The sequence below is a fragment of the Lepus europaeus genome, chromosome 6 (assembly GCF_033115175.1).
Source record: "Lepus europaeus isolate LE1 chromosome 6, mLepTim1.pri, whole genome shotgun sequence".
NCBI classification, from domain to species: domain Eukaryota; kingdom Metazoa; phylum Chordata; class Mammalia; order Lagomorpha; family Leporidae; genus Lepus; species Lepus europaeus.
The window spans coordinates 93,551,402-93,574,007 of record NC_084832.1 but is presented as its reverse complement, the minus strand read 5'-3'; the positions used below and the strand labels follow the sequence as shown (position 1 = coordinate 93,574,007).

General features: G+C 40.4%; 1 protein-coding gene across 1 annotated transcript in view; it reads right to left on the bottom strand.

Moving 5' to 3' along the window:
- LOC133762145 (phospholipid-transporting ATPase IB-like) overlaps window positions 1-22,606 on the bottom strand; it is a 205,607-nt gene that overhangs the window by 129,313 nt on the left and 53,688 nt on the right. The window contains exon 12 of the mRNA XM_062195193.1: window positions 19,119-19,281. Coding sequence (XP_062051177.1) covers window positions 19,119-19,281 — 163 coding nt within the window. The remainder of the gene's footprint in view (window positions 1-19,118; window positions 19,282-22,606) is intronic.

The window sequence follows — 22,606 nt, the reverse complement described above, 5'->3', positions numbered from 1 at the left end:
CTTTCCTGGGCCACAGTAGAGAGCTGGACTGGAAGAGGAACAACTGGGACAGAACCAGTGCCCCAACCGGGGCTAGAACCCAGAGTACTGACACCACAGGCTGAGGATTAGCCTAGTGAGCCATGGCGCTGGCCCACTATCCCATCTATTCAAGCTCTATCACCTTGAAATTTTCTAACTTTCCCCTATTTACCAGATTACACTCTCATTTATTTTGTGTTTATAAGTCATTCTTTCAAGAAAACTAGAGACATATCTTGCTATGACAATTTTATGGACAGAGAAATTGAGATGAAATCTTTACTCTTTGTCAAATATATTAATTATTGAAAATGTAGTTACTACTCTAATCACCCAATGTTCTTATCTTTATTTCGACTAGACTATCCTGGTAAGATATCTAGAGCCAATTCTGAGTTTTTATTCCAAAGAAACTACTAACTTTCTCCATATTTTTTGGTATACATATAGAATCTCATTTTTCCTTTCAGTAAACAAGAGGCTTTCTAATCCATAGAGTTCTGGCTCAATTGTTACAACTAATTGCCAAGTTCCTACTATGCAAAGACACTGTTCTTAGAGTTAAGAGTATAATGATTTTAGTCCTCAAAAATTTACAATCTAGGAGCAGGTGTTGAATATAGCAGTTAAGACAGGATGCCCAAGTCCTACACTGGAGTACATAGTTTTGACTTAAACTGGAGACCCAACTCTGGCTCCTGACTCCAGCATCCTGCTAATGCAGATATTGGGAGGCTGTGGTGATGGCTCAAGCAGCTGGGGTCCTACTGCCCACATGGGAGACCTGGACAGAATTCCAGGTTCCTAGCTTCATCCCCGGAGCCATTGTAAGCATTCAGGGGAAAAACCAGCAAATTGGCTCACTCTGACTCTCTCTCTCTCTTTCTCACACACATACACACACACAACCTCCCTCCCAATATAATAATAAATAATATTTTAAAATCCACAATCTGGTGGGGAGGGGATAGAAATAAACAATAAATAAAAATGGAAATGGAATGATCTATATTAAAGATATTATAAAAATGAAAGAAGCCTCCTAAATAAAAAAGAAAGGAGGGGAAGTGGGTAAGCAAGACACAGGAAATCAGGAAATGAAGAAATGCCACCATAGAAACTAATGCCTCATCTTGGCCTACATAAGGAGTGGCAGGTGCCTGTCTATGCAAAGCGAGATTTGAGGTGTATTTGAGGCAAGAGGGGTGCTGGACCACAGACCTGCAAATATGAAACAGCCACTGGTTGCAGCCATTTGGAGAATGAACCAGCAAACAGAATCTCTCTCTCTCTCTCTCTCTCTCTCTCGCTCTTTCTGTCTCTGTCTCTCTCTGCTCTGTGTATGTGTGCATGTGCCTCTCTCTGTGTAATACTGCCTTTTAAATAAATAAATTAAATAAATCTTTTAAAAATATTTATGAAAACAAACACACAACATATCAAAACCTGTGGTCTACAGCAAAAACAATATTAAGAGAGAAGTTTATAGTGATAAGTGCTTAAATCAGGAAAATAGAAAGATCTCAAATAAATAATGTCATGATTCACTTCAAAGACTTAGACAAACAAGAACTAATCAATCCTGGAATTAGCAAGAGGTGAGAAATAATAAGAATAAGCACAAAAACAAGTGAAATTGAAACTTAAAAAATACAAAAGGTCAACAAGATGAAAAGCTGCCTTTTGGAGAATATAAACAAAATAGACAAACCTTTAGCCAGACTGAAAAAGAAGAGGAAAAGCTCAAATAAATAAAATTAGAGATGATAAAGAAGACACTACTACTGATTCCACAGAAATTCAAAGATAACAAACAAACTGCTATGAACAATGATATGCTAACAAATTGGAAAACCTTAAAGAAATGGATAATTTCCTGAATACACATAACCTACCAAGATCAAATCAAGAAGAGATAGAAAAATCTAAACAGACCCATAACTAGCAACAAGATTTGAAGCAGTAATTAAGTCCCCCATCAAGGAAAAGTCCAGGAACTGACGGCTTTACTACTGAATTCCACAAAACATTTAAAGGGGAGTTAATTCCAATACTTTTCAAACTATTTCAAAATATTAAAAAGGATGGAACTCTGCCTAACTCTTTTTACAAGGCCAGCATCACTCTGATACCAAATTCTAACCAAGACACAGAACACACACACACACACACAAGCTACAGTGCAATATCCTTGATGAACAAACACAAAAATTCTCAACAAAATATTAGCAAACCAAATCCAACACCACATCAGAAAGATTACACATCATGATCGAGCAGGATTCATCCCAGAGATGAAAGCATGGTTCAAAAATCAATATACCTCATGACCGGCATTGTGGCATAGTGGGTTAATCCACTGCCGACAATGCTGCTGGCTTCCCACATGAGCACTGGTTCATGTCCCAGCTACTCCACTTCTCATTCAGCTCCCCACTAAAGGCCTGGAAAAAGCAGCAGAAGATGGCTCAAGTGTTTGGGCCCCTCCGGCCCCTCCCACCCACATGGGAGACTGGGATAGAGCTCCTGGCTCCTGGCTTCAACCTAGCTCAGTGTTGACCATTGTAGCCATCTGAAGGGTGAAGCAGCAGATGGAAGATCCCTCTTTTTTTTTCTTTCTTTTTTTTTTTTGACAGAGTTAGACAGTGAGAGAGAGAGACACACACACAGAGAGAGAAAGGTCTTCCTTCCGTTGGCTCACCCCCAAAATGGCTGCTACGGCCGGCATGCTGCACCGATCCAAAGCCAGGAGCCATGTGCTTCCTCCTGGTCTCCCATACGGGTGCAGGGCCCAAGCACTTGGGCCATCCTCCACTGCCCTCCCAGGCCACAGCAGAGAGCTGGACTGGAAGAGGTGCAACCAGGACAGAATCTGGCGCCCTAACCGGGACTAGAACCCAGGGTGCCCGTGCCGCAGAGGATTAGCCAAGTGAGCTGCAGCGCCAGCCAGAAGATCCTTCTTTATCTAAGTCTCCCTCTCTCTGTGTAACTCTGACTTTCAAAATAAATACAATGCAGCTGTAAATAAATAAAAATAGCATTTTTATATACCAACAATGATATCACTGAAAAAGAAATCCCATTAAAATAGATACCAAAAAATCAAATATTTGGGAATAAAGTTAACCAAAGAAATGAAAGTTCTCTAAAATGAAAATTATAAAACATTGATAAAAGAAATTATCAATGACCCAAGAAACAGAAAGATATTCCTTGCTCTTGGATTGGAAGAATTAATTAAAATGTCTATATTACCTAAAGTGATCTAAAGATACAATGCAATCCTTATAAAATACAATGACATTCTTCACAGAATTAGAAAACACAATCCTGAACTACATATGAAATCACCAATGACCAAAAATAGCCAAAGCAATCCTGAGAGAAAGAAAACAACCCAGATACATCACAATATCTGATTTCAAATTATACTACAAAACTATTGTAATTAATTAAAGCAGCATGGTACTGACTTAAAATTTAGCATAGAGATCAATGGATCAGAATAGAGAATCAAGAAATTAATCTACTCAAAAACAGTCAACTGTCTTTTGATGAAGTTACCAAGAACATACAGTAGAGAAAGGATAGTCTTTTCAACAAATGTTGCTAGCAAAACTGGATATGCATATATGGAAGGATGAATTTAGCTCCCCACCTCTCACCATATGCAAAACTCAATTCAATATGGATCACACACCTAAACGCAAGACCACAACCTACGAAACTGCTAGAGGAAAACATTTAAAGACATTAGTGTAGGTGATGACTCTTTGTATGAGACCCCTAAAATACAGGCAACAAAAAACAAAACTAGACAGATGGGATTATATCAAACTCAGAAGTTTCTGTACAACAAAGGAAAAAATCAGTAGAGCAAAGAGACAACTGACAAAATGGAAGAAAGTATTTGCAAGCTACTTATCCGACAAAGGATTAACATCCAGAATATAGCAGAAACTCAGAAACAACAATAACAACAAAAATCCAGTTAAATTGGCAAAGGACTTCATAATCCTTAGAAGAAGAAATATGGAGGCTAGCACTGTGGCGCAGTGAGTTAAAGCCCCAGCCTGCAGTGCCAGCATCCTATATGGGCGCCAATTCGAGTCCTGGCTTCTCCTCTTCTGATCCAGCTCTCTGCTATGGCCTGGGAAAGCAGTAGAAGATGGTCCAAGTCCTTGAGCCCCTGTACCCACGTGGGAGATCTGGAAGAAGGTCCTGGCTCCTGGCTTCAGATCAGCTCAGCTCAGCTCTGGCCATTACGGTCATTTGGGGAGTGAACCAGTGCAATGGAAGACCTCTCTCTCTCTCTGGCTCTACCTCTCTCTGTGATTCTACCTTTCAAATAAATAAAATAATTCTTAAAAAGAAGAAGAAGAAATACAAATTGCAAGCAAATGTAAGAAAAGATGCTCAATATCACTTGCCATCATCGAAATGCAAATCAAAACCACAATGAGATATCACCTCAATCTGTCACAATGACTAGCATCCAAAAGAGAGAGAGCAACAAAAGTGGCAAGGATATGGGCAAAGCTGAACTCTTCTACACTGCTGGGGGGAATGTAAATTAGTGCAGCCACTGTGGGAAACTGTATAGAACTTTCTTTTAAACTACAAATGCAACTGCTATATGATCCAGCAATCCCACTATTGGGTATGTACCCAAAAGACATTAACTCATGATATCAAGGAGATGCCTGTTTCACCATGTGTATAGCAGCACTGTTCACAACAGCCAAGATATGGAATCAACCAAGGTGTCTTACCATCAAAGGAATGGATAAAGAAAATGGGGTATATACATCTATATTAAGTAATTAATTAATAACACATTTTTTAAATCTTAGGAAATTAACACATACACATATAGGAAATATATATATATATATACACACATTGGAATACTATGGAGCTGTAAAAAAGGAATGAATTCCTGTCATTTGCAGAAAAATGGATGGAACTGGAGGATATCAGGTTGAGTTAAGTAAGACAGGCACAGAAAGACAAACACTGCATGTTTTCCCTCATATGTGGGAACTGACATTAAAAAAAGAAAGCTGAATCTGAACACAAAATGTTGATTACTAGAGGCTGGGAGGCTGGGAGTTTAGATTTTAAAAAAAATTGGAGAAAATGACTGTAACTCATGAATTGTGGCAAATACATTAGTTTGGGATGTTAATATGGTAAATGAATGAAAGGTATATTGAACCTATTTATAATAACACCTCTTACTTTTTGTTTTAAACATTTAAAACTACTCTGAAATTAAATGTTAAAAATAACAATAGGGGCCCATGCTGCGGCATGGTGGGTTAAGCTGCCGCCTGCAACACCAGCATCCCAGATAAATGCTGCAGCGTTCAAGTCTCAGCTGCTCCACCTGCGATCCAGCTCCCTTCTCATGCGCCTGGGAAAGCAGTGGAAGATGGCCCAAGTTCCTGGGCACCTGCATCCAAGTGGGAGACCCAGAGAAGCTCCTGGCTCTGGCCTGGTCCAGTCCCGGTTGTTGCAGCTATTTGAGGAGTGAACTTGAACCAGCAGATGGAAGACTCTCTCTGTGTGTCTGTAACTCTACCTTCCAGATAAATAAATAAATCTTTAAGAAAAAAAAAACAATAATAATACACAGAAAAGTGGAAGAACAAAGTTGTACCAGCATAGTTTCTGTCATTAAAAAATACTTCTGACAAAATAAATAAAATAAATAAAATGTTATGTTTTCACCATTAGAAAATGATAAATATGAGACAATGGGTATATTAACTGATAAAATGATAAAATCATTTCACAATATAGAGGTGTATCAAAACATACTAGGGGCGGAGCCAAGATGGCGGATAGTGAGGACGTGCGCCGTAGTTTGGGAAAATAAAGTTTCATAAAAGTGGAATTACTGTAGCCTCAGGAAAAAACTCAAGAAAAAAACTGCAGAGGAAACGCTTCCGGATCTAGTGGATGTGACACAGAGGACCTACAGGGAGCCCACCGCGTGGAAACCCAACCGCGGGAGACGAGCCGCAGACTCTCGCCGGCGTGGGAACCAACAGGAGGTAAGACAAAGACCTCAGAAACCCGAGACATTGGGGGGGGGGGGGACAGAGGCCTCTCCCTTCACTCACCAAGCAAAACAAAGAGCACCGCGATTTTACATATGTGAAGCGCAGCCAAACTCAGTAACTTTGGCAAAACCCGAGAACACATTGAGGGCTGCATAAACTCTTTGTGTGGTCCCAGGGGTAGATCAAACGAATACTCACAGAGGCCAGATTTCAACTACCCTCAATTCCACTCCCAACTGAGTCAAAAAAAAAAAAGAGAGAGAGAGAGCGATCCACAAAGGAGCAAGGGAGTGAACAATCTGGGAGAGTCGCACTTTACACAGCCTTAAACCTCAAGAATAAAGCATAGCTCTCTGGCCACACGCATCACAGCCCCTAAGGATCCAACAAAGCAGACAGCCCACTTAGAGGAATAGTATAACGAGGAAAAAAACACCACAGCAAAAAAAAAAAAAAAACATAAATTATCTTCAACATGCCAAACAACAAACATAGAAGCCGAGGTAACAAGAGCAAGGAAGACACTATGATGCCCCCAAATGACCAAGGCACCCCAATGCAAGATTATGAAGATGGAGAGATAGAGGAAATGCAAGAAGCGGATCTCAAAAAATTGATAAGAACATTAAGAAGTTCTCAAAAACAAATTCTTGAACTACAGAAATCCTTAATGGACAAGATAGAAAATCTCTCTCATGAAAATAAAATATTAAGGAGGAATCAAAATGAAATGAAACAACTAGTAGAACAGGAAACTGTGATAGTGACAAAAAACCACAATGAAATGAAGAACTCAATAGATCAAATGACAAACACATTAGAGAGCCTTAAAAACAGAATGGGCGAAGCAGAAGAGAGAATATCAGACTTAGAAGACAGAGAACAGGAAAGGAAACAGTCAAATCAAAGAAAAGAAGAAGAAATCAGAAATCTAAAAAATATTGTCGGGAATCTACAGGATACTCTTAAAAAAGCCAATATTCGGGTTCTAGGAGTTCCTGAAGGCATGGAGAGGGAGAAAGGATTAGAAGGCCTTTTTAGTGAGATACTAGCAGAAAATTTCCCAGGTTTGGAGAAGGACAGAGACATCCTACTACAGGAAGCTCATAGAACCCCTAATAAACATGATCAAAAGAGATCCTCACCACGACACGTTGTAATCAAACTCACCACAGTGAAACGCAAAGAAAATATCCTAAAATGTGCAAGAGAGAAACGCCAGATTACTCTCAGAGGATCTCCAATTAGACTTACAGCTTACCTCTCATCAGAAACCCTACAAGCTAGGAGAGAATGGCGAGACATAGCCCAGGTACTAAGAGAGAAAAACTGCCAGCCCAGAATATTATATCCTGCAAAGCTCTCATTTGTGAATGAAGCTGAAATAAAGACCTTTCACAGCAAACAGAAATTGAAAGAATTTGTCGCCACTCATCCTGCCCTGCAAAAGATGCTTAAAGATGTGTTACATACAGAAACACAGAAACACGGTAACCAATATGAAAGAAGATAAAGGTAGGAAACCTCACAGCAAAAGATCACAGGAGTCTCACACCATATATTAGAAAAAATCTTTGGCAAATGGCAGGGCAAAGTTACTCCTTCTCAATAGTCACATTGAACGTTAATGGCTTGGACTGTCCAGTTAAAAGACACCGATTGGCTGATTGGGTTAAGGAACAAAACCCATCTATTTGCTGCTTACAAGAAACACATCTTTCCAACAACGATGCATACAGACTGAAAGTGAAAGGCTGGAAAAAGATATACTATGCCAACAGAAATGAAAAAAGAGCGGGCGTAGCCATCTTAATATCGGACAACATAAACTTTACCACAAAAACTGTCAGGAGAGACAAAGAGAGGCACTATATAATGATTAAGGGATCCATTCAACAGGAAGATATAATGATTATCAATGTATATGCACCTAATTACAGTGCACCAGCTTATTTAAAAGACTTGTTAAGGGACTTAAAGGGAGACTTAGACCCCAATACAATAGTACTGGGGGACTTCAATACTCCACTCTCAGAGATAGACAGATCAACAGGACAGAAGATCAACAAGGAGACAGCAGATTTAAATGACACTATAGCCCAAATGGATCTAACAGATATCTACAGAATATTTCATCCTACATCTAAGGACTTTACATTCTTCTCAGCAGTACAGGGAACCTTCTCAAGGATTGACCACATACTAGGCCATAAAGCAAGTCTCAGCAAATTCAAAAGAATTAGAATCATACCATGCAGCTTCTCAGACCACAAAGGAATGAAATTGGAAATTAGCAACTCAGGAATCCCCAGAGCACGTGCAAACACATGGAGATTGAACAACATGCTCCTGAATGAACAATGGGTCATAGAAGAAATTAAAAGAGAAATCAAAAATTTTCTGGAAGTAAATGAGGATAAAAGCACAACATACCAAAACCTATGGGATACAACAAAAGCAGTGTTGAGAGGAAAGTTTATATCAATAGGTGCCTACATCAAGAAATTGGAGAGGCACCAAATAGATGAGCTTTCAAGTCATCTCAAGGATCTAGAAAATCTGCAGCAAACCAAACCCAAACCCAGTAGGAGAAGATAAATAATTAAAATCAAAGAAGAAATCAACAGGATTGAATCCAAAAAAAAAAAAAAAACATTACAAAAAATCAGCCAAACAAGGAGCTGGTTTTTTGAAAAAATAAACAAAATTGACACCCCATTGGCCCAACTAACTAAAAAAAGAAGAGAAAATACCCAAATCAATAAAATCAGAGATGAAAAAGGAAACGTAACAACAGACACCACAGAAATAAAAAGAATCATCAGAAATTACTACAAGGACTTGTATGCCAGCAAACAGGGAAATCTATCAGAAATGGATAGATTCCTGGACACATGCAACCTACCTAAATTGAGCCAGGAAGACATAGAAAACCTAAACAGACCCATAACTGACACAGAAATTGAAACAGTAATAAAGGCCCTCCCAACAAAGAAAAGCCCAGGACCAGATGGATTCACTGCTGGGTTCTACCAGACATTTAGAGAAGAACTAACTCCAATTCTTCTCAAACTATTCAGAACAATCGAAAAAGAGGAAATCCTCCCAAATTCTTTCTATGAAGCCAGCATCACCTTAATTCTTAAGCCGGGAAAAGATGCAGCTTTGAAAGAGAATTACAGACCAATATCCCTGATGAACATAGACACAAAAATACTCAATAAAATTCTGGCCAATAGAATGCAACAACACATCAGAAAGATCATCCACCCAGACCAAGTGGGATTTATCCCTGGTATGCAAGGATGGTTCAACGTTCGCAAAACAATCAACGCAATACACTACATTAACAGACTGCAGAAGAAAAACCATATGATTCTCTCAATAGACGCAGAGAAAGCATTTGATAAAATACAACACCCTTTCATGATGAAAACTCTAAGCAAACTGGGTATGGAAGGAACATTCCTCAATACAATCAAAGCAATTTATGAAAAACCCACGGCCAACATCCTATTGAATGGGGAAAAGTTGGAAGCATTTCCTCTGAGATAATGGTACCAGACTGGGATGCCCACTCTCACCACTGCTATTCAACATAGTTCTGGAAGTTTTAGCCAGAGCCATCAGGCAAGAAAAAGAAATTAAAGGGATACAAATTGGGAAGGAAGAACTCAAACTATCCCTCTTTGCAGATGATATGATTCTTTATTTAGGGGACCCAAAGAACTCTACTAAGAGACTAGTGGAACTCATCGAAGAGTTTGGAAAAGTAGCAGGATATAAAATCAATGCACAAAAATCAACAGCCTTTGTATACACAGGCAATGCTATGGCTGAGGAAGAACTTCTAAGATCTATCCCATTCACAATAGCTACAAAAACAATCAAATACCTTGGAATAAACTTAACCAAGGACGTTAAAGATCTCTACGATGAGAATTACAAAACCTTAAAGAAAGAAATAGAAGAGGATACCAAAAAATGGAGAAATCTTCCATGCTCATGGACTAGAAGAATCAATATCATCAAAATGTCCACTCTCACAAAAGCAATTTATACATTCAATGCAATACCAATCAAGATACCAAAGACATTCTTCTCAGATCTGGAAAAAATGATGCTGAAATTCATATGGAGACACAGAAGACCTCGAATAGCCAAAGCAATCTTGTACAACAAAAACAAAGCCGGAGGCATCACAATACCAGATTTCAGGACATACTACAGGGCAGTTGTTATCAAAACAGCATGGTACTGGTACAGAAACAGATGGATAGACCAATGGAACAGAATAGAAACACCAGAAATCAATCCAAACATCTACAGCCAACTTATATTTGATCAAAGATCCAAAACTAATCCCTGGAATAAGGACAGCCTATTCAATAAGTGGTGCTGGGAAAATTGGATTTCCACGTGCAGAAGCTTGAAGCAAGACCCATACCTTTCACCTTACACAAAAATTCACTCAACATGTATTAAAGACTTAAATCTACGACCTGAAACCATCAAATTATTAGAGAACATTGGAGAAACCCTGCAAGATAAAGGTACAGGCAAAGACTTCCTAGAAAAGACCCTGGAGGCACAGGCAGTCAAAACCAAAATTAACATTTGGGATTGCATCAAATTGAGAAGTTTCTATACTTCAAAAGAAACAGTCAGGAAAGTGAAGAGGCAACAGACAGAATGGGAAAAAATATTTGCAAACTATACTACAGATAAAGGGTTGATAACCAGAATCTACAAAGAAATCAAGAAAATCCACAACAACAGAACAAACAACCCACTGAAGAGATGGGCCAAGGACCTCAATAGACATTTTTCGAAAGAGGAAATCCAAATGGCCAACAGGCACATGAAAAAATGTTCAAGATCACTAGCAATCAGAGAAATGCAAATCAAAACCACAATGAGGTTTCGCCTCACCCCGGTGAGAATGGCTCACGTTCAGAAATCTACCAACAACAGATGCTGGCGAGGATGTGGGGGAAAAGGGACACTAACCCACTGTTGGTGGGAATGCAAACTGGTTAAGCCACTATGGAAGTCAGTCTGGAGATTCCTCAGAAACCTGAACATAACCCTACTATGTAACCCAGCCATCACACTCCTTGAAATTTACCCAAAGGAAATTAATTTGGCTAATAAAAAAGCTGTCTGCACATTAATGTTTATTGCAGCTCAATTCACAATAGCTAAGACCTGGAACCAACCCAAATGCCCATCAACAGTAGACTGGATAAAGAAATTATGGGACATGTACTCCATAGAATACTATACAGCAGTAAGGAACAATGAAACCCAGTCAATTGCAACAAGATGGAGGAATCTGGAAAACATCATGCTGAGTGAATTAAGCCAGTCCCAAAGAGACAAATATCATTTGCTTTCCCTGATCGGCGACAACTGAGCACCAAAGGGGAAACCTGTTGAAGTGAAATGGACACTATAAGAAACAATGACCTGATCAGCTCTTGTCCTGACTCTAGATGTACAATGTAATACTTTATCCTTTTTAGTATTTGTTGTTGTTGTTGTTGTTCTAGTACTAGTGGTTGAACTCTGTAATTAACACACAATTATTCTTAGGTGTTTAAATTTTAACTGAAAAGTGATCCCTGTTAAATTTCAGAGTGGAAAAAGAGAGGGAGGAGATGCACAATTTGGGACATGCACAATCAGTCTTGCCCCAAATGATGGAGTTAGAAATGTGCCAGGGGATTCCAATACAATCCCATCAAGGTGGCATCTACCAATGCCATCTCACTAGTCCAAGTGATCAATTTCAGTTCACATTCGATGGCTCTGATAGGTCTAAGAAACAAAGGGATCACACAAACAAGACAAGTGTCTGCTAATACTAACTGATAGAATCAAAAAGGGAGAGAAAGATCCAACATGGGAAGTGGGATACACAGCAGACTCATAGAATGGCAGATGTCCTAAACAACACTCTGGCCTCAGAATCAGCCCTTAAGGCATTCGGATCTGGCTGAAGAGCCCATGAGAGTATTGTAGGTATGGAAAGCCAAGATACCATGGAAAAGAAAAAAAAAGAAGAAGACCTAAATGAAAGATCTCTGTGAGTGAGATCCCAGTGGAAAGAACGGGGCCATCAAAGAAGGAGGTACCTTTCTCTGAAGGGAGGAGAGAACTTCCACTTTGACTATGACCCTATCGGAATAAGATCAAAGTCTGCGAACTCTAAAGGCTTCCAAAGCCCTGGCAACTCATGACTAGAGCCTAGGGAGATTACTTACGCCATGAACAGGAGTGTCAAATTGTTAAGTCAGCAACAGGAGTCACTGTGTACTTACACCCCATGTGGGATCTGTCCTTAATGTGTTGTCTAATGTGCAGTGATGCTATAACTAGTACTGAAACAGTATTTTTACACTTTGTGTTTCTGCGGGGGTACAAACTGATGAGATCTTTACTAATTATAAACTGAATCGATCTTCTGTATATAAAGATAATTGGAAATGAAAAAAAAAACTGGTGTTAAATTGGAAATGGCATAGAAAATTAATTAATTTTTAAAAAATATTATGTAGGATCTCTGTATTTGATGTGCTGTACACTCTTATTTAATGCTATAACTAGTACTCCAACAGTATTTTTTTTCACTTTGTGTTGCTATATGGGGGCAAACTGTTGAAATCGTTACCTAATTTATACTAAACTGATCTTTTGTATATAAAGAGAATTGAAAATGAATCATGATGTGATTGGAAGGGGAGAGGGAGCGGGAAAGGGGAGGGTTGTGGGTGGGAGGGAAGTTTTGGGAGGGGGAAGCCATTGTAACCCATAAGCCGTACTTTGGAAATTTATATTCATTAAATAAAAGTTTAGTTTAAAAAAATCCTATTGTATTTTATAAATACTATACAATTTCTATTTGTCAATTGAAAACAAATCTTTAAAAAATCTTAGGAAAATAATATTCTGTTTGTAATACTCATTAGTGATCAGTTTCTTTCCCAAAAATGCACCAAGTAGAATAAGTGCTTTCCCCCTCCTTCCCATCCACAGAGACCTGACAAAGAGAGTCCAGAGAAAGATGTATCAAAAGACAGTTACAGGATTTGGGGCAAGATGGCGGAATAGGAAGGGAGCACACTGATAGTCCGGGAAGAGACATTTTAATAAAAGTGCAGATACTGCAGCTTCAGGGAAGAGTAGGGGAAGAAACAGCAGAGGAAAATCTTCTGGAACTAGTGATTCACAGTGGAACTTGTGGAGAGCATGGTAGCCCAAGTTTGGGACACCAGCGGCAGACTCAACACACCAGCGCTGGAACGCGAGGTGAGCCGAACCTCAATAGCCTGAGACACCAGCGGGAAAAAAGAAAGAGGAGACTAGAGGGAACAAGGCTTGAAACTCCGTGGGGAAAAGTTTACCAGGCTAACAAGAAGAGAGAGAGGAAAAAAAAAAAGTGACCGATACGGACACGAGTTTCTCTCTCTCCGCTCACCCCTCAAAGGCGAGCAAGACAAAGAGCAGGCGCCATTTTGGACATACGTCATAAGCAGGGCGACCTCAGGTCTGCACCGGCCCTGAGCCTAGCAGAAAAACCTGACTCTGGGGGGGTGAAATAACAGGATATTAACATCTAACTTGGCAACCCAGTGGGAGACTGCAGGAGAATTGGAGCCCACACTAAGGGCAGCACAAATTCCCTGTGTGGTCCTTGGGAAAGAGCTTCCAATCTCTGGCTCCTGTGGGTATATCATTTGCCTGCTAACTACCTCCAATTACGTTCAGATGTGCAGAATTACTTCCCTTTTGAATCAAAAAAAAAAAAGAATGAAAGAAAGAGAGACTTACCACGCCTAACCTGGGAGTGTCACCTTTGACACACCCTCAACCCTGAGGAACCAAACAGAGCTCTCAGGCCACACTCATCTCAAGCCTCTAAGGCTCCACCGAAAGCAGACAGTCCACTTAATATAGAGCCATAGTATAACAAGAAAAAACACCACAGTGAAGAAACCAAATATCTCCAACATGCCAAACAACAAACGCAAAATCAGAGGTAACAAGAACAAGGAAGATACTATGATGCCCCCAAATGAAAAAGACACCCCAATGCAAGATTATGAAGATGATGAGATTGAAGAAATGCAAGAAGCGGATCTCAAAAAATTGATAAGAACATTAAGAAGTTCTCAAAAAAAAAATTCTTGAACTAGAGAAATCCTTAATAGACAAGATAGAAAATCTCTCTAGTGAAAATGAAATATTAAGGAGGAATCAAAATGAAATGAAACAACTAGTAAAACAAGAAACTGTGATAGTGACAAGAAATCATAATGAAATGAAGAATTCAACAGATCAAATGACAAACACATTAGAGAGCCTTAAAAACAGAATGGGCGAAGCAGAAGAGAGAATATCAGACTTAGAAGACAGAGAACAGGAAAGCATACTGGCAAACCAAAGAAAGGAAAAGGAAATTAGAAATCTAAAAAATATTGTCAGGAATCCACAGGATACTCTTAAAAAAGCCAACATTTGGGTTCTAGGAGTTCCTGAAGGCATGGAGAGGGAGAAAGGATTAGAAGGCCTTTTTAGTGAGATACTAGCAGAAAATTTCCCAGGTTTGGAGAAATACAGAGGCATCTTAGTACAGGAAGCTCATAGAAACCCTAATAAACATGACCAAAAAGATCCTCACCACGACATGTTGTAATCAAACTCACCACAGTGAAACATAAAGAAAAGATTCTATTTTTTTTTAATTCTTTTTTTTTTGACAGGCAGAGTGGACAGTGAGAGAGAGAGAGAGACAGAGAGAAAGGTCTTCCTTTTGCCGTTGGTTCACCCTCCAATGGCCACCGCGGTTGGCACGCTGTGACCTGCGCACCGCGCTGATCCGAAGGCAGGAGCCAGGTGCTTCTCCTGGTCTCCCATGGGGTGCAGGGCCCAAGCACTTGGGCCATCCTCCACTGCACTCCCTGGCCATAGCAGAGAGCTGGCCTGGAAGAGGGGCAACCGGGACAGAATCCGGTGCCCCGACCGGGACTAGAACCCGGTGTGCCGGCGCCGCAAGGTGGAGGATTAGCCTAGTGAGCCGCAGCGCCAGCCCATAAAGAAAAGATTCTAAAATGTGCAAGAGAGAAACGTCAGATTACTCTCAGAGGATCTCCAATTAGACTCACAGCAGACTTCTCAGCAGAAACCCTACAAGCTAGAAGGGAATGGCGAGACATAGCCCAGGTACTAAGGGAGAAAAACTGCCAACCCAGAATATTATATCCTGCAAAGCTCTCATTTGTGAATGAAGGTGAAATAAAGACTTTTCATAGCAAACAGAAATTGAAAGAATTTGTCGCCACTCATTCTGCCCTGCAAAAGATGCTTAAAGATGTGTTACACACAGAAACACGGTCACCAGTATGAAAGAAGGTAAAGGAAGGAAACCTCACAGCAAAAGATCACGGGAAGCTCAATCTCTTTGACATAGAATTAAACTCTGATGCTCTGTTAAAGCAATGTGTTAAAGCAATCTATTATGTTCTCTTGATGTCTGTTACATTCTAATTGTTCAAAAACAGCTGAATTTTTATTAAGAGCTATGGGTTATTTAAATATGTGCTTATTTTCAAAGACTTGAATAATCACCTTGTAACAATGATCAAATTTGGTCTATGTTATATCATGATTTTAAGGAATCTTATTTCAACCAGATATTTTGGATTTTGAGCCTTTTTGGCATTCTTGACAGGCATTCAAAAAATCAAAGTTTCAAACAATCTGGACTCTAAAATTTCCAGTAAATCTTGGACTTTGGTTTTTCCAGTTTGGGCCCAACTGAAAAAATCGAAGGGCCTATGCCTCTCATCTTATAGAGACACCAACTAATCAGTCTATTTGGATTATATTAGAAAGTACTGTCAAGATGTGATGTGGTACTAAATTTTAAGTTTCTATAATGGAAAATGCTATTAATACAAATGTTTGAGAATTAAAAAGTCTAATGATCTTGTGTTACTAGACATGATAGTTATCTTCATGAGAAAGCCCCAGAGGCCTAAAGCATTAAATACTTGTAAAATCCTACAGGTGCTTTCAAAAATACTGTGTAGTAAGCAAGTGCCTCTTGTTGGTTGATGAGTTTATAATTTTAAACATGTCAACTTAAAGTCTTTTGTCATCCACAGTCATATATGATTTGCTGCTCATAAAACTAAAGTGTTGGTTCTGTGTTTAGCTGTCCACCTATAGGTTCCTATGGACTTTTTCCAGCCACTTCTATTGTATTCAGTACTTTGGGATGGCTCTGTAAAAAGATGAAGCCAATAATGTATTAACAGTACCAACTGAGAGAAAGTATGGTTAACTGAGGTTACTAAAAACAAAAAGCAATTCAAATCAATTGGCAATTTACAAAAAGAGTTAAAGATTTTTTTTTTGACAGGCAGAGTGGACAGTGAGAGAGAGAGACAGAGAGAAAGGTCTTCCTTTTTCCCATTGGTTCACCCTCCAATGGCCGCTGCGGTCGGCGCATCATGCTGATCCGAAGCCAGGAGCCAGGTGCTTCACCTGATCTCCGATGCGGGTGCAGGGCCCAAGCACTTGGGCCATCCTCCACTGCACTCCCGGGCCATAGCAGAGAGCTGGCCTGGAAGAGGGGCAACCGGGACAGAATCCGGCACCCCAACGGGGACTAGAACCCGGTGTGCTGGTTCTGCAAGGCAGAGGATTAGCCTGTTGAGCCACAGCGCCAGCAAAGTTAAAGATTTTAAAAGCTATTATTAAAATTTCTATATTGGTCTATTATGTTATGTTATATATGTGTACATATTGCATGTCCACATGGGAAAATTTTATTAAGAATTTTATTTTAATTGGCTTATAGATAAGATTGTCCATAAATTGAAGCTGCTAAAATTAATCAAAGATACATTTTAATTCGTGTGACCTGAATCTGTGTATCATATGTTTTATACTTGTTGGTAGAAAGAAACTAAAAACATTTTATATGTTTGTGCTTAAGTTTACTGCTTAAACAAACTACACCACGTTAGATATTTAAGAGGTGTTTCCAAATACATGATTCTTAAAAATTTATAGACGGCATTGGACCTTCTGGTAAATGTTTTCTTAAGTTGTTATCTAATGGCTGAAACTATTTGCTAAGTATTCATGTGATATTGCTATTGTCAGCAAGTGATCTAGGACTTGCTCCCTCATTTCTCTATCCTAAGCTCAACTTGTTCTTTCATTTCTCTATTCTCCTCAAGGTAGGAAACTAATTCTATTGTAAAGGAATCTGTAGGACACACAATTTAATCTTTAGACCTTATAAAAGAGATGGCTAACATTTTTCTGTAATAGCATAGCCAAAATAAGATCTTAAATTATAATCTCATAGCTAGATTCACTTCGCCATCAGCGAAGTATACAGTAAGTAGAAAAAATCTCCTTTTCAGACCAAAGGGAAAGAAAGTTTTAAAGTGAGAATATAATTTTCCTCATGGGCATTGTCTACCTTAGAAAAACTACTACAGAACATGCCTGTGACTATAGACTTGCAGTTCAGGCCACCGAAGATTAGAGATGGGACTTGGGCACTCCCTTGACTTGCATCCTCTGGTCTGCTTTAACACAAACCAGGAGGAAAAGAAAGCTCGGCATCAGAAGCAATGGGTGGCAGGCCTATTACTGGCTGATCTGTACAGTGATCTGCCCTCAAGGAGACCCAACAGGCCAGTCTACTGCAGTGGCTTGCAATGTGGTAAGCCTGGGCTTCAGCAGAAGTCAGCTTGTGAAGAGCCCTGGCAGCTCTGCCAAGAGTTGGATCACTGGAAATGGACCTGCCCTGGAGTCGAAGGATGCCCAGGTCAGAGCCACAGATCTTATTGGCTCTAAGCTGAAAAGCCCTTCACTCAGCCCAACTTCCAAAGTGACCACTGCAGCTGAGGGGATGGTCAAGTAGGGTCAGCAACATTGCAGGCAGAACTGTAAATTTCTTGTTAGAGATGCCCCCTGCCTTTACCTGGCCAGCTCTCCTCCCAGGCCAGCTAAGTAATGAAAGTCAACAGAGTGCCTTCCCCTAGGAGGTTCACAGCTCCCTTAGGATCTACCCCATGTGAAGAGATAGATAGGTCTGGGCCTCTTAACTTACAAGGCCTAAAGCCCAACAGATTATTATCAAGCCCCTTCTATCAGGTTCTATTTGCCTCTCAATCAGAAAACTTAATTGTAGCTTAGACAGCACCTTTCTTAGCTCCTCTAATAATGACTCTGTCCTTTGTTCTAGACCCTGTCTAGTGTACTTGAGCCTCATTCCTTCGTAATCATAACGTCTACTCTACCACCAATGGCTCTACTCCCAACCTGTGTGTACTGATGGTCCTCTTCCCCACTTAATGCTGTATAATTGTTCAAACCTGGTAAATGCCACTCTTAGGATCATTGGTTACTATCCTCACTCTGTCTTTTATGACCTTGTCTAAATATGATCAGAGTCGGCGAACTTGGAAGGCTTCCATACCCTTGGCAACTAATGACGAGAGCCTAGGGTGGTTACTGGTACCATAAACTAGAGTGTCAATTTGTTGGGTCAACAACAGGAGTCACTGTGCACTTGCTCCTCATGTGGGATCTCTGTCCTTAATGTGCTGTACATTTTGATTTAATGCTATAACTAGTACTCAAACAGTATGTTTCACTTTGTGTTTCTATGTGGGTGCAAACTGTTGAAATCTTTACTTAATATATACTAAACTGATCTTCTGTATATAAAGAGAATTGAAAATGAATCTTGATGTGAATGGAAGGGGAGAGGGAGTGGGAGAGGGGAGGGTTGCGGGTGGGAGGGAAGTTATGGGAGGGGGAAGCCATTGTAATCCATAAGCTGTACACTGGAAATTTATATTCATTAAATGAAAGTTTTTTAAAAAAAGAATAAGTGTTTTCCTTTTTAAATAAAAGCACAGAAAAGAGACTCTAATGTAAGTTTTAAAAGCAAAACAACCCAAAAAGTAAGGCAGTTTCTTACCACATCCTCACACTTACCGTTGTTTAGGTACCAAATGGTGGCCCCGTACTGCTTGTTCCACAGCACTCCTCCCACAAAGCTCACCAAGGCCATGACCAGCAGCATGGTGAACAAAACCAGGATCTGCAAGTTGGTCACTTTCTCCACCTTGGATCTCTTGAGAGGTGATTTGACAGAATTCTGCACAACAGCACATGGACACACAAACACAAAGACAAAAATAAAACATTAAAGGCATTGTAGTGTGCAGACATTTTGATGGCAACAGGAGGTAAAACTTTCTAACAGTTGAAAGAAGAGTGAGGGATGTTTAGCCTGGTGGTTAAGAGGCCCGTGTCCCACATCTCTGAGCCCTGGTTCAATACTGGCTCTGGCTCCTGACTCCAGCTTCCCACCAATGCAGACTCTGGGAGGTGGCTGTGGTGGCTCAAGTGCCACCCACATGGGCAACCTGGATAGTGTTCCAGGCTCCTGGCTTTGGCCATGGCCCAGTTCTCCCTGCTGCAGGTGTTTGGGGAATGAAACAGCAAATAGGAGTGTTTCTCTCTTCCTCTCTCTCTCTCTTCCTCTCTCTTTCTCTCTTCCCTCTCTCCTCTCCTCTCTCTTCCTCTATCTCTCCTCCCTCTCTTCCTTTCTCTCTCTCCTCCTCTCTCACACCCCCTTCTTCTCTCTCCCCTCCTTCCTCTCCCCACCCTGTCTCTCAAATAAATACATTTAAAAAAAGAGAGACTACAGCCTTCACCAAACAAGTGCATTCTGTTGCTGGAACAGGCATGTTTTTCCCACTTCGGTCCTGACAAGCCTTTGTCACTCCCTAGAAAACACACTCACATAGCTGATCTATCACCTCTGTGTTCTAGGGTTTTTAAAAACACCAAGTGTGATAAATCTCGAAGTCTAAGTGGTCGGCTGTGTAGGCAAACAATAAGTAAAAAAACTGAATGAATTTGTTAATTGTACTGCCTCTCGTTATTGACTTAGTACTAATTTAAAAACTATTAAAAAAATATTTACCTACATCTGCTGGGAAAATATTAAAAGTTTTATTAGGACAAGAACTGCCTAAATATGTACATACTTTAGGGAAACCAAAGCTGCTAAAATCTTCGGAGCTATATCCCACACTTGAAGTAAGAGGTTTCAATGTTGGTTTTCTATTAACATTTCAAGTGAGACTCCTCAAATCTCTGTATAACTTGTCAGCAGAGGTGCATAGAATCATAAACAAAAACATTCTTAACATTTCAGACTTTTCCATATAAAATGTACTATATCTATCTTGTAATGAAAATATTGAAGCAAAATATTGAAAGTTTACAAATTATGAAATATGAGCTAATAATGGAAATAACCATTTTCTTACCAAGCACAGAAATAGACAAGGTTAAAAAATCCTAAGTTTGGGGCCAGCGCTATAGCACAGTAGGCTAAGTCTCTGCCTGGGGCACCAGCATTCCATATGGGCACCAGTTTATATCCTGGCAGTTTCTCTTCTGATCCAGCTCCCTGCTAATGAAGCTAAATTAAAAGTCAATGGAAACTGGCCAGCGCCGTGGCTCAACAGGCTAATCCTCCACCTAGTGGCACCGGCACACCGGGTTCTAGTCCCGGTCGGGGCGCCGGATTCTGTCCCAGTTGCCCCTCTTCCAGGCCAGCTCTCTGCTGTGGCCAGGGAGTGCAGTGGAGGATGGCCCAAGTGCTTGGGCCCTGCACCCCATGGGAGACCAGGAGAAGCACCTGGCTCCTGCCTTCGGATCAGTGCAGTGCGCCAGCCACAGCGCGCTGGCCGTGGCGGCCATTGGAGGGTGAACCAACGGCAAAGGAAGACCTTTCTCTCTGTCTCTCTCTCTCTCACTGTCCACTCTGCCTGTCAAAAAAAAAAAGTCAATGGAAACTGACTTTTCTGAAGCCTCCTTACATACATACATACATACATTTATATTACATATATATGCACATCCAAGGCAATCATGCTATTTTCTCTCTTCTGTTAACTTGCACAAGGGTGCTTCAAGAAGCTTGTGGAAAAATGAAATTTAAAGATAAGCTTATTTAAGTGTCAGCCAGGCTAAGCTGGATCCCATATAGGTGTCGGTTCAAGTCTTGATGGCTCCTCTTCGAATCAGGCTACCAGCTGATGGCCTGGGAAAGGCAATGGAAGATGGCCCAAATGTTTGGGCCCCTGCAGCCATATGGGAGACCTGATGAACCTCCTGGCTTCCACCTTCAGCCTGGCCCAGCCCTGGCCATTGTGGTCATTTGGGCAGTGAACCAGCAGATGGAAGATATCTCTCTCTTTCTCTCTCTCTCTCTCTCTCTCTCTCTCTCTCTCCCCCTCCCTCCCTCCCTCCCTCCTTCTCTATAATTCTGCCTTTCAAATAAATAGATAAATCTTTAAAAATCTTTTTGGAAATCCATTCAAATGAAGGCTCTTCAAAAAGTTCAGGAACGTGCATATATGAGAAACACTATTCATGGATTTCAAAGTTTTTGCATAAAAAAATAAAGTCTTGATTTCATTTTCCACAAACTTTTTGATGTTTCCTTGCATATGTAATAGCTTCAAATGCTATATAATAGAGATTTTCAGCCAAGTGTGTTGTTTTTTTTAAATCTCTGGGAAAGGATGTACTTAAATAGTTGTTGCTTTACCAAGCTGTGATAATTGCCTCTCTGGGATTTACATTATTCTGAGACAACCTGATCAATGTGGATAATAACCTCTGTTATGATTTAGATACACAAAATTCTGTGATGGAGCAGGATGTACTTCATCCTGAGCTGCTGTGCCAACCAACCACACTGGGAGGAGAATACGATGTTTTATGTTCTTTTACTGCATGCATTTAAGTCATGGATGAACTGCTTTGCTATCATGTGTAGAATCAATAGAGTATTACAACTGAAGGCAAAAATGTGTGGCGTTGAAGAGCTGTGCGCCTTGCAATTACGTCATGTTAGCGTGGGTTCCAGCAGACCACATGCAATGAGTGATTGTTAACCTTGGTATCTCATCCAAATATAAACTCCTATTTGTGACCAAATGTGAATTTATACCACTGTCTTAGCCTTAGACAGAGTCTGTGCTAAAACGCCTTATTGCTGGGTGCAGTGTCAGGAGAGTGACAGTGAGGGGAAAAGGAAAGTGATGCAGAGAAGAGAGAAGCCTATGCAAAGTGCGTTCTGAGTTAGTCACAGCTTTGCAAGAAATACACCAGTTCTTCAGGTGCATGGGTACTAAACACTCACCGAGTATTGCCTCACCCCTGCATGCCTTCTGCCCTCTACACAACAGCCACCTTGAGTTGCATTTGCCAAATGGTGTTTCAACACTGACATGGTATTTGGCCTACACCTCTCATACCAGCCTCCTCTTCCTTCTTTCCTCCTCACTCTTTCTAATTTCCATCTACTCTACACATGTGAAGGTTTCACTTTACATGCTGCCTCCCCATAGGAGCCTCAGTGTTGTGTTGAATAGGGCGCCCGTGTATACACACAGCAT